At 41.6% G+C, this 24766-nt stretch overlaps 1 protein-coding gene and 2 long non-coding RNA genes across 12 annotated transcripts in view; 2 read left to right on the top strand and 1 right to left on the bottom strand.

Moving 5' to 3' along the window:
- The first annotated feature begins 872 nt into the window (after nt 1–872).
- On the top strand, nt 873–2927 carry LOC121718119. The gene is made up of 3 exons (XR_006033856.1): nt 873–938; nt 2037–2129; nt 2235–2927. It is a non-coding gene; the product is annotated as an uncharacterized LOC121718119 (long non-coding RNA).
- A 1289-nt stretch (nt 2928–4216) lies between these two features.
- On the bottom strand, nt 4217–5209 carry LOC121718112. Its single transcript, XR_006033848.1, has 2 exons — nt 5117–5209; nt 4217–4376 (listed from the first exon to the last, which is right to left on the bottom strand). It is a non-coding gene; the product is annotated as an uncharacterized LOC121718112 (long non-coding RNA).
- Nucleotides 5210–9913: 4704 nt separating this feature from the next.
- The window catches only part of LOC121718045 (dynamin-2-like), a 39440-nt gene continuing 24587 nt past the window's right edge, over nt 9914–24766 (top strand). For 7 of the 10 annotated variants that reach the window (XM_042102845.1, XM_042102847.1, XM_042102849.1 and 4 more), the window contains exons 1-3: nt 9918–10344; nt 21737–21810; nt 24227–24376. In XM_042102845.1, coding sequence (XP_041958779.1) covers nt 10184–10344; nt 21737–21810; nt 24227–24376 — 385 coding nt within the window. In that variant the 5' untranslated portion in view covers nt 9918–10183. Of the gene's footprint in view, nt 10345–21736; nt 21811–24226; nt 24377–24766 lie in introns of all 10 variants that reach the window. The other 3 variants (XM_042102851.1, XM_042102855.1, XM_042102853.1) reach the window with 2 other exon arrangements.

The raw sequence follows: 24766 nt of genomic DNA on the forward strand, positions 1-24766 counted from the left end.
TGGCCGAGCAAGAGGGACCAGCGACAATCATCCAAGCATGCGCAAATGAGTTCTACTACTCTGGAATTTCCCACCAAGAGTCACGACCGTCACGACGTTGTTTGTGGTGAGTGCTTCAAAGTTAGCTCTCCATCTTTGTGCTGTGAGGTAATCAGACAATTTAGGTTAATAATATCTATTGTCTATCAACAAAGTTTGAAATAGCTATATTGTCAGTTACTACAGCGATAGCAGTGCTGGCAAATCACATTTTTAACTCATAAAAGTTAGCATTCCTTTCCAACTGGCATGTGGTTTTAACGTTGACCCTAACAGTTAAGTATCGCTATATTGCATGGCATGTTACCGTTTAGTAGTTTTTCAAACTCCATTTGCATTCTGGCTTATGATATGCATGATTATTGACTTTGCTGCAGCCAGCTAGTCTTGGCAACTAGCGCTTTTGCGATCACAGAGTGTCGGCTAGTTCTAACGGTTAGCTGGCATTCAAAGCACTTGTGCCCTCGTGTTAGCAGCTAGTACTCTGCACAAAGCATCTTTATGCAAGAGTGAAATAACATTTCAGTCTGATTAAAAAAATAACCAGTTGTGCTAACACGAAAACGAATAGCTGCTACCAGAGTTGTAAGCTGTTTAACATATTTGGACGTAGCTCCTAATCAATTTGTCTCACCAAACGCCCTTTTAGCCTGGTACCCAGCTATACGTAACCTAGAAGAGGCATGATGGCTAATGCCCCATTGTTACCCTAAAATACTTAAGCATAGTTTAGTATGGTTGTCCTGTTTATAGAATTATGAGTTATTGATGCATTTGTCTTGTTTGTATTTCAGGTATTTTGTTTCAGGCAAATGCAGTGCCGCTATTGTAAATGTACACATCTGCAGCAAGACATCCTGCTTACTGTAAGCACTACAGGCTTCATCATTGCCAAGTAGGTAATGTTTTTTCCCCCTGCATTCATCCAGACTGTGTTTGTATTTTTACAAAAACCCATTTATGGAGTTTTTGTAAAAATACAAAAAACCCATTTATGGAGAGCACATCCTAAAATAGACAGGCGCATGCACCGACCATGCCAGTTCTCAGTGTGAATTATGTGAATTCTCAGATATTTGCTCACTTACTCAATTTCTGAATCATTTAGAAAGGCATTTGCAAAACCATGAGCATCCATTCTCCAACTGTGATTTTAGCAGCAACAACACAACTTTCAGAGCAGCTTACTGCTCCACAAAAACTTTACTGTAAAACTCATCTCACTCAACTCAACACATTTTAATTGCAATGTCTCTGTCAATTGAGTTGATACCTTTGTCTTGTGACATTTATCCATTGCTCATTATGTGAGCAATAAAATTTCATTATATAATCAGAATGTGTCAAAAAAGGTTCCATGTATACCTGATGTTGATGATCTACAATACATGTAAAAATCCCTCACATACTTATAAGTTATAGCCATTTTATTGTTTGAACGAGATGGTATAGGGTGACAAAACAGGTCAAAGCAGTCAACTTCCCTGATCAACATCATGTATGCATTACACAGAAAGATTCTGGTGTAGTATTAAGCTGTTTTTCTCCTATCATATAGCTCCATTTGACCAGCACCTCCATACACTACTGTGCAAAACTGACTAATTTCACCATTGGTTCATCTTGACCAGCCTCATGAAAGTCACCTGACATGCTTTTGGATAATATGACTGAACAAAAAACAGCCATCAAGTGCACAGCATTGTTTGAGAACTATTTTAGGACTGTTAGAAAACCACTCTCAGTATCTAACTTAACTCTGGGAATGTTATTCTAACAGTCTTAAGGGATATGCGTACTTATCACTTGTTTCTGATTATCCGTCACAGATTGTAATCTTAATGCATTTCAGGTAGCTATTTCATGAAGTTGGTTGTAATGAAGCCCAATGGTGAAAGGAGTAAGTGATCCTAAACTGTTGCATGGTAGAGTAGATGTGTGTAACCTCATTAGGTGACTTAATAATGTCTTTCTGATGACCTGTCTTTTTTTTGCAGACCACAGATCTAATTACTTATAGATGGTCTGCTGTTCTTCATGGTCTTCCCCTGTACTTAAGAGAGCCATCTGCAATTTCAAAGACTATTAAGGTAATTCATTTGAAAACTTTATGGTATTACTGTTTGAGATGCAGTAATGATTGCTTAAGACATGTTTTCAGTCTGACACTAAGTGTCATTTATTGTCTTTCACAGGATATTGACTGAAGCACTGGGGCCACACACAAAAGCCATGAACATGGGGATCCTGGAAGTAACTGACAGTTCTACCAACTCAGGACCATATCCCACAGTGGTCAATGTGGCTGTAGTACTGGAGGAGGAAGTTGTCATGGACAATCTGGGAGACTTCCCAAATGCCCTCATGATGCTCTTTGGTCTGCTTTATGCTCTAAATATGGAGTACCCTAAGGACTTAAGGTACACATTCGAGGCAGTCCAGACGATTCTCTTAAACCTGGGGAAAAGTGCACAGCAAGGATACAGTCCTTGAAGAAAGAGTTATTACAGGTGTAATGGTCATTACAGTACATGTTAATTGCCAGTCATTGAGGTATTTTGAGGTATCAAAGGTTTCATGCAAATGTTTCTGTTAAATGGCAGTGACTTTTTTTGTTTGATTTTTGTAACTGTTCTGGAACATGTCACAAATCATTTTGAACCAATTTTACATCAGATGTTCACAGGCAAAGCTGTCATGTTTTACTTTTGTTTCATTTGGTAAAGCAGATATTTGTTTTTCCAGTACATCTATTGAGTGACATGCCATGCTTTCTTGAACTCTCAGATCTTGTTTCTAGGACACTGGTTGAATACTTGTGTAATATTGCACTTGAGCCTTACAGACGAGTTCATATGGATTTAAATAAATAAATAAAATGTACTTTATCAGAACATAGTGTGTAATTTATTTGAAATAATGAAAAATAGACATTTTGGCCAACATGAAATATTTCATTAATACAACATTTTATTTCAAGTTGAGTCTGCTTGTTGGCCCAACAAGCTATGTTCAGTCAACAGAGAATATTTAATTGACACAACATTCTATTTTAAGTTCAGTCTACATGCAGGGATAGTCAGCACAACAAAAAAAAGTTGGTTTCCGCAACTTAAGTTGGGCTAACTAAAAATTTTAGGTGCAACGGGTCACTAGAAATTTTTATGTTGGAGAGGCATATTTTTTTTTACTTATAAGTATACTTCCAATGAGGCTATTCGCTCCAGACATTAGTATTAACTCAGGTAATCCACACATATAAAAAGATCCAAACATCCTAACGTCCATAAGTAGAGATATGTGTAATTTGTAATTCTTTAATTTGGTTGTATTTCATCAAATATATAATTTATTCCAGGAAGGCTTATGTAAGCTTTCGTTTTCCACAATCTCTTTTTTTCTTGACTTTTGCATTACTTGTTACATTATCAGGGTGGACATCTGTAAAAAGGTGTGGGAGGCAGCAGCTCCAGTATCTGCTATAATACTTAAAAAAATAATAGAACATTAAGACCAAAAGGTCTGACAATTGTGAGGGATGAATGGCACTTTCCGGTTATATTTACCCTGGTATGAATTTTGACTAGACTTGATTGATTGATTGAGTAGACGAATATGAATAGCCGTGCAGGCAGCTGTGGCCTACTTGGGGAAGCCGTGGCCTACTGGTTAGCGCTTTGGACTTGTAACCGGAGGGTTGCAGGTTCGAACCCCGACCAGTAGGCACGGCTGAAGTGCCCTTGAGCAAGGCACCTAACCCCTCACGAGCGCCACTGTTGTTCCCCCGTACAAAAATGTGATATATGGCAATATATGTAAATCACATATATTATGTATATGTCAATGTATGCTTCACACATATATACACATACATGTCAAATATATTTCAAAATATAGCAAAATTCGTTTTTATATATGTCACATATATTTTCCCAGATATACAAATATATGTTAGTTGCATATATGTTAATATATGATAAGTTATGTATTTGTACGCATACTAGGGATACCAATATATTGCAAATATATGTCTATGGACATATATTTGCACTCATATAAGGTAAATATATTGCAAAATGTATGTAATGTTCTGCTATGTCACATTTATAGAAATATGTCACAATATATGTATCAGAAATATAACATTGTTGATGTTCCAAAGAAAACACACAAAACATTTGTTTAACCTTTTATTAAAGTTTAGTTTTTCCACACAAACAGTGAGTACACTCTCCAGGTAGAAACTTTTTTCCCCTTTATGGAAGTGGCACACATTGATTTGGCATATGCAGAATGCACTCAGTGTTCTCAGGGCAGCAGTCCTCACAAATCACCACCTGCAAACAGGGAACAGAGAAGATTAATATGCTGTAAAACACACATAACATGAAAAGACCATCACTGAAGCACTACTACCTTCACATGCATCTTTAATAAACACACACCTTGGCACAAGTAAGCTTAAATAAGGGCTATGAGATGAAGAACATGTAGCCTAATGATCCATACATCAGAATACTTTGACAAGATTTGGGAAAGATTCTTGAAAGATTGGAGTCTTTTAACTAATGCCCCCCATTCAAGCTTTACTCAAAAGACTATCTTTCAAGAATCTTTCCAAAATCTTCAAAGTCTTCTGTTGTAAGGATGGCTTAACACTACCCTTCACAAACTAAAGATCCACTTAGGCCTACTAACATTCACGTTAGCCTGCATGGTTATTAGCAGCCACTTTAAATATAAGTTAGCTGCTATAGCTAGGTTAGCTAACTTACTCACACCTGATATTTCATTCAAACTAAAACTTATATTCATAACGACATCTCAGACAGGCTTGTTGTTGGATATGATGTTAACTACCATTCTAGATATTCCACATAATGGTAAAGTTAGTTAATGGAAAAGTTAACATTAACAGCTAACATCGCTAACGTTATCGATAGCTAATTGATAACATTAACGTTATGATAGTTAATTCTAACATGATGGTTAGACTGTTAACAAACGGATTTGGTTAACATTACATTATAAAAACAATATTTTATGACTAATTCCCGTTTACTAAAGGCTTTCTTACCTTGGATATGATGACAGCAGAGTTTGTACAGCTTAGGCTACACAGTCGGATGCATGACAAAAAGTGACGGTTGAAGTCACCGTGGTTGGAGTTCAAATGCTTTGACACAACAGACTGGGAAATGTTTAAGCAGGCAGCCACTTACAACAACTGGACAGACATAGAGGAGTACACAGACACTGTAACCTCTTACATCACCAAGTGCATTGATGATGTGACCCACACAAAAGACATCATCACTCGGGCTAACTGGAAGCCATGGCTGACAGGGGATGTCCTCAGGCTGCTGAGGGCCAGAGACAAAGCCTACAGAGCTGGGGATGAAGCTGGCATGAGAACAGCGAGAGCCAACCTGTCCCGTGGCATCAAGGAAGCAAAAAAGGAATACACTCACAAGATAACCACCCACTTCAAAGACAGCAGGAACGCACAAAGCCTATGGCAGGGCATTCAGGCCCTCACGGACTACAAGCCCGCGCCACAGAGCTGTGAGAGCAACATCCCTCTGCTCAACAACCTGAACCGCTTCTTTGCTCGCTTTGAAGCACAAAACAGCACCTGCCCACAGAAGACCCATCCCCCTCTACATGAGCAGCCCCTGTGCCTCTCTGCCGACAGCGTGAAGAGGACACTTGCTGCTATCAACACCCGTAAGGCAACAGGTCCAGACAACATTCCAGGTCGTGCGCTGAAGGACTGCGCAGGGGAGCTTAAGGATGTCTTCACAGACATCTTTAACACTTCCCTGAAGCAAGCCATCGTCCCATCATGTTTCAAAGCTGCCACCATCATACCTGTGCCGAAGAAAACTGCTCCATCCTGCTTCAATGACTACCGCCCTGTGGCACTGACACCCATCATCATGAAGTGCTTTGAGCGGCTTGTCATGTCACATATCAAATCCATTCTCCCCCCCACCCTGGACCCCTTCCAGTTTGCATACCGAGCCAAGCGGTCTACAGAGGATGCAATCTGCTCTGCCCTCCACCCAGCCCTCACCCACCTGGAAAAAAGAGACTCATATGTGAGATTGCTGTTTATAGACTTCAGTTCTGCATTCAACACCATAATACCACAACAACTCATCAGCAAACTTGACAAACTGGGACTCAGCACCTACCTCTGCAACTGGCTACTGGACTTCCTCTGTCAGAGGCCTCAAGTAGTACGTGTTGGCAACAATACCTCAAGCAGCATCACACTGAGCACAGGGGCCCCCCAAGGCTGCGTGCTCAGTCCGCTGCTCTTCACCCTGCTGACGCATGACTGCACTGCAACCTACAGCAACAATCACATAGTGAAATTTGCTGACGACACAACTCTGGTGGGTCTCATCACCAAGGGCGACGAGACCCAATACAGGTTGGAGGTCGACCATCTGACCACGTGGTGCAGGGACAACAACCTCCTGCTGAACGTCAGCAAGACCAAAGAGATTGTTGTTGACTTCCGGAGAGGTCACACCCAACACCTGCCACTGACCATCGACGGTGCTGTGGTGGAGAGAGCGAGCAGCACCAAATTCCTGGGGGTGCACATCAGCGAAGACCTCTCCTGGACCACCAACACTGCATCACTGGCGAAGAGAGCTCAGCGCCGCCTGTACTTCCTGCGGAAACTCAGGCGAGCAAGTGCTCCACCAGCCATCATGACCACATTCTACCGAGGCACCATTGAGAGCATCCTCTCCAGCTGTATCGCTGTGTGGGGCGGAAGCTGCACCGAATACAACAGGAAAGCCCTGCAGCGCATAGTGAACACAGCTGGAAGGATTATTGGTGCTTTACTCCCCTCCCTGAAGGACATTTACACCACCCACCTCACCCGCAAGGCGACCAAAATTGTGAGTGATGCAAGTCACCCCGCTCACAATCTGTTCGATCTACTGCCCTCTGGGAAGAGGTACAGAAGCCTGCGCTCCCGCACTACCAGACTCACCAACAGCTTCATACACCAAGCTGTAAGGATGCTGAACTCTCTCCCTCCTCTCCCCCCTCCACCCTCAGCTACATAACATCCTGGACATTGGACCCACAATGGCCGCGTGCACTACTCCACTTGCACACTTGTACACTTTACAACTTGTTGTTGTTGTCCTGAAAACACAACACATCTGCTGCTCTTACATAACTTGCACCACTATGTCACTTTCTTTCTTACTTAGGTCAAACAGAACTACACAAGCCTTTTATTGGCCTGACTTTGCACTAGTATTTTATTGACTGTCTATGCACAATTTCAACCAAATTTTGCTGCTCTTATTTTTTTCATTATTATATGTGCCCTCTTATTTACTTACTTTTTTGTTTACTTGAATGTTATGTTTGTCTGTGGACTTAAATTGGTAAAATATGTCTTGTCTTCACCGTGGGATAGTGAGAAACGTAATTTCGATCTCTTTGTATGTCTGGAACATGTGAAGAAATTGACAATAAAGCTGACTTTGACTTTGACTTTGACTTTGAAATATCAGTCCAGGGTGGGGGATGTGTATTGCTGTGTGCGCATGCGCATATCAAGATGCGATAAGCATCCGTTATATTTAAAGTAGCTTTGGCTTCACACATTTTTCATGCACATAGTGCAACCCAAAGCGCTCCACACAAAACATTGACACATAAGGCAGCATAGTCGACACCTTATCTGTGACGCCAAGACATAAACAAATATATTCACACTGTTCTCCATTTGGAAAATAAGTAATGTAATCTAGTGTATGGATATGTATGCCACCATATATGGAGACTACAAATATGTCTGCCACATATTCACACATAAAGTTCTCCATATATTTAGAAAATAAGTAGTGGAATCTAGTGTATGGATATGTATGCCACCATACATAGAGACTACATATAAGTCTGTCACATATTCACACATAAACTTCTCCATATATTTGGAAAACAAATAATTGGATCTAGTATATGAAGATATATAGCATCTTATATGGGAAATTAAAATATTTTGTATGCATGTATGGACATATAGCTTTGAATATATGTTTGACATAAATATTTGAATCACATATATGTCCATATAAGTAAAATTATAAGTCCCTGTTATTTGACATATATGTTCATATATTGCCATATATCACATTTTTGTATGCAGCTCACTGCGCCGGGATTAGTGTGTGCTTCACCTCACTGTGTGTTCACTGTGTGCTGAGTGTGTTTCACTAATTCACGGATTGGGATAAATGCAGAGACCACATTTTCCTCACGGGATCAAAAGAGTATATATACTTATACTTATACTTATAATACTTTATTATCCACAGATGTGAATTTTTTTCTACAAGGGAGACAGGACAATCAACAGGACACACAGTACATAGCTAATACGGCAAGACAGGCAATACAGACAATTCATTTCATGAAAAAAGACATTACAAGGTTGCTTCTACAAGAAGTAAAAATAATAAAATAAATAAGAAGATAAATATAGCCTACTAAAAATGTTTGCTGTGCATAGAACCTGCCACCCAGAATTCTATCTCGCCCTACATTCCATTCTTATGTACGGTTTCTAGTGTGTGTGTGTGTAGTGTTATTTAGTACCTTCACAGCATTGGGGACAAAGGATTTCTTAAAGATGTTTCTGTCTGCTGTTGGTACTCTAAAACGCCTCCCTGAGGGAAGGAGTTCAAATTCGCTGTGTAGAGGGTGGGAGGGGTCACTAATCATTTTCTCAGTTTTGTTTGTAATGCGCTCCTTGTAAATACTGCTGAAGTGCCTTTGTGGCTTCCCTATAATTTTTGAGGCCATGCCCACTATTCTCTGCAGTTTGTTCCTCCTTTGGATGTTTAGGTTACTATACCACATAATCATGATAAAAGATCTAGAAGAGCTTTCCACTAAGCTTTTATATACCGTTTCTAGGATTTTTTGATTTACTCCAAAGTTATTGAGCTTTCTTACCAAGTAGAGCCGTTGAGAGCACCTCTTAAAAATGAAATCAGTGTTTTCCTTAAAAGTAAGTTTACCATCAATATATGTACCGAGGTATTTAAAATCATTAACTGTTTCTACTGTCTGTCCCTTGATCATTATTGGCTGTTCCTTCTCTATCTTATTTTGAATGACAAGCTCATTTGTCTTCCTGGCATGTATTTCCAAGAAATATTAGTTTAGATTAGTTGATGTTGATTTGCATTTCATGCGAGTGACGCTAGATGGCAGCGTTGACCTGGACATTTCATTGGACCTGACACAAAGAGCGGGACAAAAAAAGAGCTGAGCTGTTACAGTAATAAGCGACATATCACCACAATAAAGCGTTTTTCTTCCTCGTGTTCATATTTCAATCACTAAGTCCTTACTTGGAAGCGGTGAATTGTAACTGTAATTGTACATTGAACTTTTGCTCCTCTGACGTGTGTCTATAAGGTTACATCTTAAACTTTGTACAATTACCTAAGCTAAATAAAATAATAATAGCCTAATAATAATAATAATAATAATAATAATAATAATAATAATAATAATAATAAACGAGTCTACACAACATTACTGAAAAGTAGAAATTAAGACAGATACCACAGACCTATAGGGTTTGATGCCAATTGTGTCTTGTGGAAAAATAACTGTCCACTAACAACTTCCACATTTCCGCGTTACGGGTTTTTGGTCTTTGCGAGGAAACGCCTTCAAGGCCGTTCTTCCTTTGACCCGCCTTTTCACTCTAGAAACTACTTTCCAATTACAACGCGAGGTGTGTTGACAGGCAATGTATGTAACCAATAGAATCGTCCAGCAAAAAACATCGTTAGAGTGATCACTATCATGCACCGGAGGTTCGGGGTCTTCTGACCGGATAGCATAAGTTTTTTATTATTCAGCCGAGTTCTACCCTCTTTTTGTTGGCCGCTGAATTGTGTGTTCTTTGCGTCGTCTTGCATTTATTTAAGTCATCTTTGACCAAACTGTGACAGAACAGCCTCCGAAGCACAAGAGTTTTTTTTTTTAACGGTATAGCCTTATTTCTGCAATTAAGCACTTGGATAGGCTACTCCGCCTCACCCAGTGAACGTTTCGGTGAGTGCCACCGTGTCGCCGCGGGATAGCCATGGGGAACCGGGGAATGGAGGATCTCATTCCCCTTGTCAATAAACTTCAAGATGCCTTCAGCTCAATCGGACAGAGTTGCAACTTGGACCTCCCTCAGATTGCTGTGGTCGGTGGACAAAGCGCAGGCAAAAGCTCTGTGTTGGAGAATTTCGTGGGAAGGTAGGTTAAGTCAAAGCCTTCAACGCACTGTTTTTAACCCCCCCATACACTGAGAGACTATGGGATTCGAAGATCCAGTGAAATAGCAAGCCACGGGCAGTAGATCTTGCAGTTCTCACAAACCTATCGTTTCGTTCTTGTGCCGAATCTTCTTTTCCACGCGTATTACGGAAAATACGCGCAACCAGTGGCTGGGGGTAAAGACCGCAGTTGTTGGCAGACTGTAAACATAATTTGCCACAGTAGCCTGACTGGCACTTTATTCTTCACTTTGAGACTGTATGAAAACAGGATATGATTGTTGAGGTTTTGGTGAGACGCATCGGAAGTAGCCTAGGCTACATACACAGGGTCCCACTTGAAAAAAAAAACAAGATACTCTTGGATAGCCTACTATTTGGGCCTAAAGCTGTTAGCAAAGCTGCATGCCAGTTTGATTAAATTGTTTCGGCTGTCATGAAGGGTCAACCCTTCTCTGCTATATGTTCTAGCGTGTAGACTTATTCTTAGTCTCTCTAAGGCACTCTTTGTAAACAAAATTTGGGGCATTCGACGAAATAGAAATGACGTTATTAGAGCTCTTTCTGTGGTGGGGTTCTCTTGGAAAGGAAATAAAAGTCTTGACGTTTCAGCGTTTTCATCTGGAAAGTATAACTCACCAGTGTAGCCATTTGTGCTATTTGGTTTCTCTCTCTCTCTCTCTCTCTCTCTCTCTCTCTCTCTCTCTCTCTCTCTCTCTCTCTCTCTCTCAATTAGACGCTGTTATCATGATTCATGAATCCAACGACCTGAGACAAAGGGTCTGTTTTAGTGCTTAAGATGGGAAGGGTGACCCTGACAACGCAGAGGGTGTAGAAAGTCCCGCACCGCTGTCTCACCTCACTGCCCTCCACTGTAGCACACACACACACACACACACTTTTTCTTTATTTTGATAGGGCCGAATCCAGATGTTACTGTTAAATATTTTCATATAGTAGCAACTTAACAAGGTATCAATCAATAATATGCACAAGAAGGAGAAGGTGGCATCTACGTTTTCAGATGAAGTGACTACCACACACTCGCATTCACACCCACACTCTCACTCACTCACTCACTCACTCACTCACACACACACACACACACACACACACACACACACACACACACACACACACACACACACTGACACACACAAACACATTATCTCTCGCTCTCTCTCTCTCACACACACACACACTGACACACACTGACACACACAAACACATTCTCTCTCTCTCTCTCTCTCTCTCTCTCTCTCTCTCACACTCACACACACTGACACACACAAACACATTCTCTCTCTCTCTCTCACACACACACACACACTGACACACACAAACACATTCTCTCTCTCTCTCTCACACACACACTGACACACACAAACACATTCTCTCTCTCTCTCACACACACACACACACACTGACACACACAAACACATTCACTCTCTCTCACACACACACACACACACACACACACACACACACACACACACACACACATACATACACACACACACACACTGATGATGCCATGGTGGAGAGGCCACTACTGAGGTCAGGCCTGTCGTGATGGGATGATGTCATTCCGAGGATGTTCTGTGGGCTTTGTGTGTGTGCGTGAGTGAGTGCGTCTCTGTTTGGCTGGGTGAGTGAGTGGGTGGGTATGTGGGTCTGTCTGTGTCGGTGTGCATGTTGGCATGAGAGAGGGGGGGGGGGGTTCCAGAATGTAATGGGTGTTTTAGAACTGAAGTAAATTGTGTGTTAGTGACTCGCAGAGCAGTGTGTGTGGAAGATAATTGTTAGGGGGTGAGGCGGTGGTGTAATGGGGATGTTTGTGTCCTGTTCACAGAATGTTTCTGATTGTCTGGGAGACTGGAAATCTTGCTATCTCTCTCTGTCTCTCTCTGTCTCTCTCTCTCTCTCTCTCTCTCTCTCTCTCTCTCTCTCTCTCTCTCTCTCTCTCTCTCTCTCTCTGTGTGTGTGTGTGTGTGTGTGTGTGTGTGTATGTATGTGTCTGTGTGTGAAATTCAGTGGTGAATCAGTCCTGCTGAGTTGGCTTTCTGACTTCCAGTAAGGAGATGCAAAAACCAAATTCCTGTTGAGGGAAAGTGTGTGTGTGTATGTGTGTGAGTGTGAGTTAGAGTGAGAGAGAGAGAGAGAGAAGAATACCTATTGAGCTTCATCCACAAAACCCATCTTGTGAAAGACATAAAGTTCTGTGTCTCTCGGTGTGTGCATGTGTACGCACCGTATAGCCATGGCAAAGAACAAACTGAGAGAGACCATATTTCTGAGTTCATTGCAGTGTTTTATGACGTGTGCCTTCACACATAATACACAGAGTACCTTTGTACACACTATGTGGGATTGTATGTGTGTTTGTGTGTTTGTGCGTGCGTGCATGCGTGCGTGTGTGTGTGTGTGTTTTCATGTGTTGTGTCTGCGTGTGTGAACCTTGGTCGATACCACACCTTTGTATGTGTAGTATGAATAAGCTCTCTTTCCACTCCACTAGCCGTTTATGTGTCTCTGTGTAGGCCTTTCACAACGATTATATTTTGTTGGGCAACATTTTGTCTCAGAAAGTATTGCGATAAATAATATTGTTGTCACAGGTTAATGTTACTATAACCGCACAATAATACAACTTCAAAGCCTCTCTCTACCTGAAACGGCAGTGTTTTTGTTTTTTAAGTCTGTGATTGGGTAATACAGCTTACACTGCTTAAAGAGGTATCAGCAACAGCAAAAGGAGTAATAGGCAAGACACATTATATGACATGTCATGACCTGAATAACTGCAAGACAGGCCTTTAGGTTAAGTTAGACGTAGTACTCGGTGACCTCGAGAAAGGAAGATCTATAGGAAAATTTGCCGGATTTCTCCTTTAAGTTAGACGCTGCTATATCTTAGGACATCTTTTCGACCGCAAATCTGTAACAGATATGATGACGACCAGTGACAATGACGTAAACACAATGGTCGGGCGATATCGAGGGCGGCAAAAGTTATTGTCAATATTTTCATATATTTTATAAGTCGATAATGTAATTATTGTGACCTATCCCCATCATTCACAATTACTTCACCTTCTGTCACATACTTTATCCAAACAGTTACAAGATATCCCATGTTTATTTAATGTGTACTCTAGCCTATCTGTTATCTCTCCCTATTGAGCACACTGCATTTTTTAATCATCATTAACAGTCTGTTCTGTGGCCATGTGTAGTAGTGATTAGCACCAAGGATGTCATCACTTTGCCACTATGGTGTAACCACATTTCCATGTTCTGTGAAATTGAGAGAGTATTCTGAAATGGAATGTGACTCATCGCCTTTGTTCTGCTTGAATTCCTAAGCAGTAATTATGAAATAGTCTTATCAGTCATAGTGTCTGGAATCTGGTGTTATGTAGAACTAGTGCTATTTGAACATTGTCAGTGGTGAAAAATAGAGTTTGTTTTTGATGTTTGTCTTTGCCCTTTGCACTTGCATTGTAAGACAGTTTGGTGTTAATACAAACAACTGTCTTGCTCAAAACTGCAGCAATTAACGTCATTATGCTCTCAAACAACTGTTTGAACCTGTTAGCTTTTGGAAATAGACCCTAGGTTGTTTTTGTGCATCAGAACATCCCTTTAAGACTTAAGGCTTAGCACATCAGCAGTTGTATGACACATGAGAATGCATAACTCCTTGAGATGTTTATGAACAAATTGAAAGGATTATGAATACAGGCAAGGTAGAAATTAACTTTGTTTTCTTTTGATGTTCTATGTATTTCGTTTTTGCTATTTGCTCTTTGCTATTTGCTTTTTTACATGCAATCAGAAATGTGACTTATGCTTTTACCTTATACATGCAGTCAGAAATGTGACAACTCTGAGTGTCGCTACTAGTCTAAATCGATCCCTTGCAACTGCTGACCAGTGTTAGTTAGTGGCTTGCAGCCTGGCTAAAGCTATTCTAGCCAAGGCAGTAATGTGATAAGCCTTGTGGCCAGTCGTGCTAAGACTGTGAGCTGGTCATAGCATTCAGTGTAAAGTCATTGGCCATCCACTGTGTGTGTGTACTTATATCTACTGTGTGTGTGTGTGTGTGTGTGTGAGTGACACTTTTGCATTATAAATGAAGGAATTATAAATTAATGCATGTCTAGAAGGCCCTTGCCCAACATCTAAATTAAGGCCGGTGTGTGTCTGCGTCTTTCTGTGTATGTGTATCTCTGTGTGTGTGTATATCTGTGTGTTTATGTATCTGTGTGTTTATGTATCTGTGTGTTTATGTGTCTGTGTGTGTGCGTATCTGTGTGTGTGCGTATCTGTGTGTTTTTGTATCTGTGTGTGTATCTGTGTGTTTATGTATCTGTATCTGTGTGTGTGTGTGTATCTCTGTGTGTGTGTGTGTGTGTGTGTGTGTGTATCTGTCTGTATGTATCTTGTGTGTTTATGTAATTGTGTGTTTATGTATCTGTGTGTGCTCACACAGCTCACACTCACCCCTCAGTGGTCAAGACTCTCTCACTCTGAGCCGTGTGGCTTCTACCGTCTCCCTAATCAGACTCCTCAGTTCTACCGTCTCCCTAATCAGACTCCTCAGTTCTACCGTCTCCCTAATCAGACTCCTCAGAGTGGCTTCTATCGTCTTCCTAATCAGACTCCTCAGAGTGGCTTCTATCGTCTTCCTAATCAGACTCCTCAGAGAGGCGACGGGTCCTGATGGGTCAGAATGATCCTGTCGAGTCACGTACCCATCAGGCCTGCTGTGCAGAGGTTTTGAGACAGAGGCACGTTTGATACAGTGCTGTGAATCAAGGAGGATGCTTTTCAAAATGGCAAGAAGTTCATTTTTTATTATTTATCACCCCAGCTTGCAGATCAATCGACCCTACAAGCATTACGCCGTTGAATAAGCAAGGGAGTCCTGTTGTGTGTGTGTGGTTGTCCTGTTGTGTGTGTGGTTGTCCTGTTGTGTGTGTGGTTGTCCTGTTGTGTGTGTGGTTGTCCCGTTGTGTGTGGTTGTCCCGAATGTGTGGTTGTCCTGTTGTGTGTGGTTGTCCTGTTGTGTGTGTGTGGTTGTCCCGAGTGTGTGGTTGTCCCGAGTGTGTGGTTGTCCTGTTGTGTCTATCTGATGAGCTGTATGGTGCAAGATGAATTTCTAAAAGGATCAACAAAACATCTCTCTATCTAACATGATAATAAATTGACACACAATATTAGATTAGGGAAAATGTGTTTGGACATGATGTTTTATTTGTTTTATGTTTTTGCATAAGACCTTTGCACAGCACTATATGCATGTAAATGACATCCTATTGCATGTTTGTACGGGTTACTGACTAAACATTTGCACATTTACGTATACTGTTCAGTTTAAGAAAGCATGGTCTAGTCATACTGTTCAGTTCACCCAAATCTTGCGAACCCGACTGAATATGGAGTCTGAAACTAACTGACAGTGCTAATGCTAACAGAAGCTAGTAAATGTGTGTAATTTGGAAATATAAAAAAAGACAAGCGATGACAAGTGTGTGTTATTCCAAGACGCAAAAGGGCCTGCCCGAAGGAGCATTCTTTTGAAACTTAAACCTGAACAGTCCAACCAGTAGGCTAGGCCAATTAGGTTACTTACGATATGTCCAGGCATCAGTCCTGCTGAGAGCTGAATACAGAAAGAGTTGTAATAGTAACAGTATAGCCTACCTATAATATCTCCATAATGTGTGCTGTCATGAATAAATAATCATATAAAACAATTATATCAGTCTATATTAATTTATAATGATATAATATAATATAATATAATATAATATGTATTATATAATTAATTAATATTATACAGACACCACCTCTAACAAATGTCCTGCAGGAAACACTAATGTGAAGAGATAATTGTTCAGACATTTCTCTCATCCTCACTACTGCATAAGCTGTCTGCAGTGTCCAGACTTGTCTTAAGGGTGTGTCCACATGCCTGTTGCCGCGACAACAGACAACATTGTGTGTGTGTGTGTGTGTGTGTACCCCCTGGGGGGTGCTAATCTAGGATAGGAACTTGACCACACCACCCCCTCCTGCTGAATTGACCTGGATCTCTTTCACACACACACACACACACACACGCACGCACACACGCACACACACGCACACACACACACTTGTGTGCATGCATATGGACACACATTTCCATGGGCCCACACAAGCCTGTCTAAATTAATGCATGGCATCACACACATTATTTAAAGATAAAGTGGGAGTTTATGTCCATGCCATGGTAGCATGAAAATTGCACAACCTATCCTATGCATCCATAAAGACTAGGTCACCCACACCCACACACCCACACACACACACACACACACACACACACACACACACACACACACACCGAGAGAGAAACATAAACACACACACCGAGAGAGAAACATTAACACACACACACACACAGAGACATAGGCACACACAGAGACACACATATGCTAAGCGCAGCCTCGGGGTAGCCGTGTGCAGTGACCTGGATGTGATTTTTGTTCCAGTCACTGCGGGTCAGATGGAGAGAGAGAGAGAGAGAGACTGAAAGAAAGGAGACAGAACACAGAGATTCTTCCCTCTGCTCCAGTTTGCCTTTCTGACGACTGCCCCCCCCCCCTCATCCCTTGTTCTCTTTATATCCCTCTCTCTCTATCTCTTTCAGATGTTTTCTTACTCATGTTCTCTCTCTCTCTCTCTCTCTCTCTCTCTCTCTCTCTCTCTCTCTCTCTCTCTCTCAATGGGCTGGATGTATAATTGATGGGAAAGTAACTGAAACTGCATCAGGCTCACATCAGTGCCAACCTGTGTGTGTGTGTGTGTGTGTGCCCGTGTGTGTGTGTGTGCGTGCCCGTGTGTGTGTGTGTGCCCGTGTGTGTGTGTGTGCCAATGTGTGTGTGTGCCCATGTGTGTGTGTGCCCATGTGTACTTGCAAGTGCAAGTTGCATTCGAGACATAAGAGTAAGAGAGACAGAGTGGTGAGAGAGACAAAAGGAGAAAATCTAGAGAAGAGAAGAGCCAAACATGAGTTAGGCCACTGGTTCTCAAATGGGGGTACGCGTACCCCTGGGGGTACGTGAGATTTTAACCCTTAGAAGCCGATTGACGCAAAGTGTGTCAAAAAACATACCCTTTCTCCTGTGTTACATTGCTCCGCAACTGTTCATAGCAACGAGAAGCCTTTATTGTGTGATAGAGCAGAAGTGGGGCTTTCCAATGAGACCACGCACTTGTCTGTACGTTAAAGTATGAAGATTAAAAAAATCATGAAATGAAATCAAATTGCATCATATTTACAGTCTCTGCGTTCACCTGCGCACCCATTACTCTCGTTTGAATTACTCGCGAACCCGTGAACGCATAGATATGGCAAGCATATCAGATGAAAGAGGAGACACAGGGCTATCCATTAAGTATGTCGATCCTTCTGGCTTATGAAAACAGATTAAGTGACTGCAAAATAATAACGGCATGTACAAAAACCAACTGCACACCCATTACTCTCGTTTGAATTAGCCTACTCGCGGACCTGTGATCGGATAGATATGCCACGCATGTCAGATGAAAGAGGAGACACAGAGCTATCATTTGATACCAAGTATTGATACATCCTTCTAGGTTATAAAACAGACTAAGTGACGGCAAAATAATAACTTCATATAGCTCGACTTACCTCTCGTTTTTGTGGCAAAGCATCTTTATAATCCAACGCTATTGTGTGTTTCTCTATGGCAAAGAATGTTCATAATCTGGTTTTAAGATCCTAGCAAATTCCTGCATTCAATTCAAGGCTCACATTGCATCTGCAATTTGTTCGACAAAGAAACACCTTTTTTGCCTTTACTTTGTTCATGGCAATGAAGTAAAAAGTTGTAGAGAATCATGAGTGCAGACAGGCACACACAGGCCAACACGTAAACTCGGGTCAAGTCAGGTCAGATCAGTTTGTGTTACAGATATGGATTGCAGAAAGATCATTTTTAATCACTAAATAAAAAAATGTTATTTATTTCTGTAAGGCGCACACCACATATGTCTGTAAATTGCTCAGCCCCAGAGAATCCCTCCACCGTGGCAATGATATTGCCAGATTCAGGACAGTCTGCCCTACACACACATGAAATGCATGTAGAGCTATGAGCTTGCTGTGGTGAGATACATGTCAAAATATAAGATTTTTTATAATACGCTTTTTAATTTTAATTCTTTAAAAATCAAAATAAAACCAATGCTAGTACTAATACATGAAATGATTACTGTGGGACACTTACAATGACCAGAATAAATCCTTATGAATAAAGGTAGTGAAAATGCCCTAAAAACAGCTTAGGGTTCTAAGGGTTAAAATATACATATACTGGTATTTAAAAAGTAGAATCCATGCAAAAATACTTTTTACTACAATTATTTAATAAATATTTCAGGAAAATATAAGTTGTATGTGTATGTGTTTACTAGTTCGTGCGTGCGTGCGTGCGTGTTGTGTGGTCTGTAGGGTGATGTGTGGGCAGTGGGAGGGTGTGTGAACCTGCTGCAGTTTGTTGTGTGTGTGTGTGTGTGTTGTGTGGTCTGGAGGGTGATGTGTGGGCTGTGGGAGGGTGTGAACCTGCTGCAGTTTGCTGTGTGTGTGTGTGTGTGTGTGTGTGTATGTGTGTGTATTGTGTGGACTGGAGGGTGCTGTGTGGGCAGTGGGAGGGTGTGTGAACCTGCTGCAGTTTGATGTGTGTGTGTGCGCGTCTGTGTGGAAGTATTCTTGAGTAAGACCCTGAGCTCCAATTCACTCCCATTGGCACCTTGCATGGCAGCCATCACTGTGGGAATGGGTAAACGTGAATGGGTGAATGCAGTAACTGCTTTGAATACCCCCCCCCCCCCCCCCCCCCCTCTAGTCTACTCCAGATATTATTTGGATGATGTCACTATACTAAAATGTCATCAATCAAAGCAGGCCCAGACAACATACCAGACTGAGTGTTGAAGGACTGTGCAGAAGAGCTGAAGGATGTTTTTACAGACATTTTCAACACCTCTCTGGAGCAAGCAGTCATCCCATCACTTTTCAAAACTGCCACTATCATACCCGTACCAAAGAAATCATCACCATCATGATTCAATGACTACCGTCCTGTAGCACTCACGCCCATAATCATGAAGTGCTTCGAACGGCTAGTCATGTCACACATCAAAGCCACCCTACCCCCCACCCTGGACCCCTTCCAGTTTGCATACCGAGCCAAACGATCCACGGAGGATGCAATCTGCTCTGCCCTCCATCCAGCCCTCACCCACTTGGACAATAAAGACTCCTATGTGAGAATGCTGTTCATAGACTTCAGTTCAGCATTCAACACCATAATACCACAACAACTCATCAGCAAACTGGACAAGCTAGGATTCAGCACCTCCCTCTGCAACTGGCTGCTGGACTTCCTGTTGCAAGAGACCACAAGCAGTACGTGTCGGGAACAACACCTCAAGCACTCTGACCCTGAGCACGGGGGCCCCGCAAGGGTGTGTGCTCAGCCCCCAGCTCTTCACACTGCTAACACATGACTACAACCACTCACAGCTCCAACCATCTGGTGAAGTTTGCGGACGACACAACACTGGTGGCCATCATTATTAAGGGCGATGAGAAGAAGTAGACCTGCTGGCCAAATGGTGCAAAGACAACAACCTCCTGCTGAATGCCAGCAAGACAAAGGAGATTGTTGTCAACTTTCAGAGAGGCCACAAACAACTGCCACCACTGTCCATCGACGGGAGATGCTGTGGAGAGAGTGAGCAGCACAAAATTCCTGGGGGTGCACATCAGCGACGACCTCTCCTGGACCACCAACACAGCATCACTGGCGAAGAAAGCCCAGCAGCGCCTCTACTTCTTGCGCAAATTGAAGAAGGCAAGTGCCACACCTCCCGTCATGACCACATTCTACAGAGGGACCATCGAGAGCATCGTGTCCAGCTGCATCACAGTGTGGGGGCGGAAGCTGCACAAATCAGAACAGGAAGACCATCCAGCGCATTGTTAACACAGCTAAGAGGATCATTGGAGCACCACTCCCCTCCCTGCAGGACATTTACACCACCCGCCTCACCCGCAAAGCACTAATTATTGTCAAGGACACAACCCACCCTGCACACGAACTGTTCAGCCTTCTGCCCTCTGGAAAGAGGTACAGGAGCCTCCGCTCCCGCACCACCAGACTTGCAAGTAGCTTCATCCACCAAGCAATCAGGATGCTGAACACTCTACCCACTCTCCTATCACTGACGGCCCCCCCACCCACCAGCCAGCCAGGAACCTAGGATCCTGTCTACCCTAACCCCCCCAACACCTCCCCAGGACCGCCCTGTGGAACTGCACTGTGACTGCGCAGCCTAACATGTTGCTGCTTCATATCAAGCCTGATATACTTGAAATGACTGCATATCAATGTAAATATACAGTACACACAAGCACAAGTTTAAACTTCATGTAAATGCTATCAATGTTATTTATCATCCAACACACATATTGCACACTGCCCTCTCCCCACATACACAGCACACTATCCCATCTCCCCTGTCATCCCCCCAACACACACACCAAGACCCCTGGCAGTTGGGTTAGCCCCTTGAGCCGTGGATCTGCCCAAGGTTTCTTCCTTGGTAAGGGAGTTTTTCCTTGCCCCTGTTGCTCTTGGGTGCTCCTTGTTGGTGCCCCCCACCCAATCCCAATCCTCCCCCACCTTTTTTATGCAGCCCTTGCCACTTAATCTACTAAACCCCTCTTCTACTGCACTTTTTACCCCCCCCCCCCCCCCCCCCATAACTATATGCATGTGACAATAAACTTCCTTGTATCCTTGTATCACTCTGCCACTCTGCCACAATGCTGCTATGTAAATATACAACACAACTACCTCTATTTTTTTATATATATTCTATATTTCTATATTCTAATATATGTTCTATATTTCAGTCTCGCACTTTAATGTCTGTATGTGGTATGTCTGTATATTTTTATTTTTTATTGTCTATGTCTATGTCTAAAGTATGTCTATGTCTGTATTTAAAGTATGTCTATGTCTGCATAGGAAAGTAAGAAACGAAATTTCAATTCTTTGTATGACCAGTGCATGTAAAGAAATTGACAATAAAGCCGACTTGACTTGACTTGACTCAATGTACAGCATAAATAAACGTTGTGTGTCTGTGTAACTGTACCACTAGATGTATTTACTAACGCTCTGAACACACAGTATTCTGTGAGTGATACACTTGTGTTTAACACTGTTGCTACGTTCTAAGGAATCCTCATGTTCTCCACTCTGATCTGTCCTCATCTCCATCAGGGACTTTCTTCCACGAGGCTCAGGGATCGTCACCCGCAGACCTTTGGTCCTTCAGCTGGTCAACAACATAGCAGGTAAAACACACACACACACACACACACACACACACACACACACGTAGACCACTTTTACCCTAACACCCTGTAAGACTGTAAACACTCACTCATTCAAAAGTCATTCTCCACAATGCAACACCTTTAAGGCTATGAGGGGCCACAGTTGGTTCATAGTAAATATGAGGTACTGTACCTTTAAGGCTGAGAGGACTTTGTAAGTCCATGGGAAATGGGACCACATGGGGAAGTGAGAGTTGGTTACACAGGAAAGCTTTCTCCCTGTGTTGGAGACACACACACACACACACACACACACACACACTTGTGCAGTGCACAGTATCCTCACCGATATGAACAAGCAAACATACACATACATAAAAAACACACACATACATAAAAACACACACACGCACACCCACATACAGAAATTACCATGAAAACACACAATCAGAAATAGACACACTAAAACACTACAAGCACACATACAGAAATATACACACTAAAACACTACTACATCACCCTATGAGTTAAGTATAAGTATATATACTCTTTTGATCCTGTGAGGGAAATTTGGTCTCTGCATTTATCCCAATCCGTGAATTAGTGAAACACACTCATGAAGCACACAGTGAACACAGTGAGGTGAAGCACACACTAATCCCTGCGCAGTGAGCTGCCTGCTACAACAGCGGTGCTCGGGGAGCAGTGAGTGGTTAGGTGCCTTGCTCAAGGGCACTTCAGCCATTCCCACTGGTCGGGGCTCGAACCGGCAACCCTCTGGTTACAGAGTGCTTACCAGTGGGCCACCGCTGCCCCTGTTACACACTCATGTATAGATGTTACAGTAACACACACTACACTCAACATTAGGTTGCGATGATTAATCGATTTATCAATTACTATTAAGTTAATCACTTACTCCTATATGCCAGTGCACTAAATATCTGTGGTGTGTGGACAGGACAAGGGCATTTGATATCGTAATCTTGGGCTTTGGAAAAGAATGATCAAAATTGTTTCACAATTTTCTGGCATTTTATTGATCAAATAACTAATTGATTAATCAAGAAAAATAATTGACATATTGACATTATTGACATATTATAATTGACATATCTCAAAAAGATGAATGAAACGAGTCGTTAGTTGCAGCACTATGTGGAATGTACAATCAATAATGCAAAATACACGTACACACACACAAACAAAAACACACACACACACACATACACACACAAACACATGCACACACACAAACACAAACTGTCTGTGTCTGTCCAGAGTTTATATATCCATCCGTCTGTGTCTGTCCAGAGTTTATACATATCCATATGTCTGTGTCTGGCCAGAGTTTATATATATCCATATGACATATATATATATATATCCATATGTCTGTGTCTGTCCAGAGTTTATACATATCCATATGTCTGTGTCTGGCCAGAGTTTATATATATCCATATGACATATATATATATATCCATATGTCTGTGTCTGGCCAGAGTTTATATATATCCATATGATATATATATATATATATATATATATGTCTGTGTCTGGCCAGAGTTTATATATATCCATATGACATATATATATATATATATATATATATATATATATATATATATATATATATATATATATATATATATATATATATATATATATATATATATCCATATGTCTGTGTCTGTCCAGAGTTTATGCATATCCATATGTCTGTGTCTGGCCAGAGTTTATATATATCCATATGACATATATATATATATATATATATATATATCCATATGTCTGTGTCTGTCCAGAGTTTATACATATCCATATGTCTGTGTCTGGCCAGAGTTTATATATATCCATATGATATATATATATATATATATCCATATGTCTGTGTCTGGCCAGAGTTTATATATATCCATATGATATATATATATATATATATATATATATATATATATATATATATATATATATATATATATATATATATATATATATATATATATATATATCCATATGTCTGTGTCTGGCCAGAGTTTATATATATCCATATGACATATATATATATATCCATATGTCTGTGTCTGTCCAGAGTTTATACATATCCATATGTCTGTGTCTGGCCAGAGTTTATATATATCCATCCTTCTGTGTCTGGCCAGAGTTTATATATATCCGTATGTCTGTGTCTGTCCAGAGTTTATATATGTCTGTGTCTGTCCAGAGTTTATATATATCCATCCATCTGTGTCTGGCCAGAGTTTATATATATCCATCCATCTGTGTCTGGCCAGAGTTTATATATATCCATATGTCTGTGTCTGTCCAGAGTTTATATATATCCATATGTCTGTGTCTGTCCAGAGTTTATATATATCCGTATGTCTGTGTCTGTCCAGAGTTTATATATATCCGTATGTCTGTGTCTGTCCAGAGTATGCCGAGTTCCTGCACTGTAAGGACAAGAAGTTTGTGGACTTCGATGAAGTCCGTCGGGAGATTGAGGCGGAGACGGACCGGATCACTGGTTCCAATAAGGGGATCTCCCCCATACCCATCAACCTTCGAGTCTTCTCACCCAACGGTAACACACACACACACACACACACACACACACACACACACACACACACACACACACACACCTTACACACACCTTACACACACACACAATAATACAGATAAACAGATCCATAGCCATCAATCTCCAAGTCCACAAATTCAACAGTAATACCAGGGACACACCAAAAGCTAGTTGGGGGGATTCATACCCTTCTCTTGTCTGTGTGTGCAATAACCCAGTCTGAGACCATTAGCCTAGCTTAGCATAAGTGTGTGCAATAACCCAGTCTGAGACCATTAGCCTAGCTTAGCATAAGTGTGTGCAATAACCCAGTCTGAGACCATTAGCCTAGTTTAGCATAAGTGTGTGCAATAACCCAGTCCGAGACCATTAGCCTAGCTTAGCATAAGT

The sequence above is a fragment of the Alosa sapidissima genome, chromosome 9 (genome assembly GCF_018492685.1).
Source record: "Alosa sapidissima isolate fAloSap1 chromosome 9, fAloSap1.pri, whole genome shotgun sequence".
Taxonomy (NCBI): domain Eukaryota; kingdom Metazoa; phylum Chordata; class Actinopteri; order Clupeiformes; family Clupeidae; genus Alosa; species Alosa sapidissima.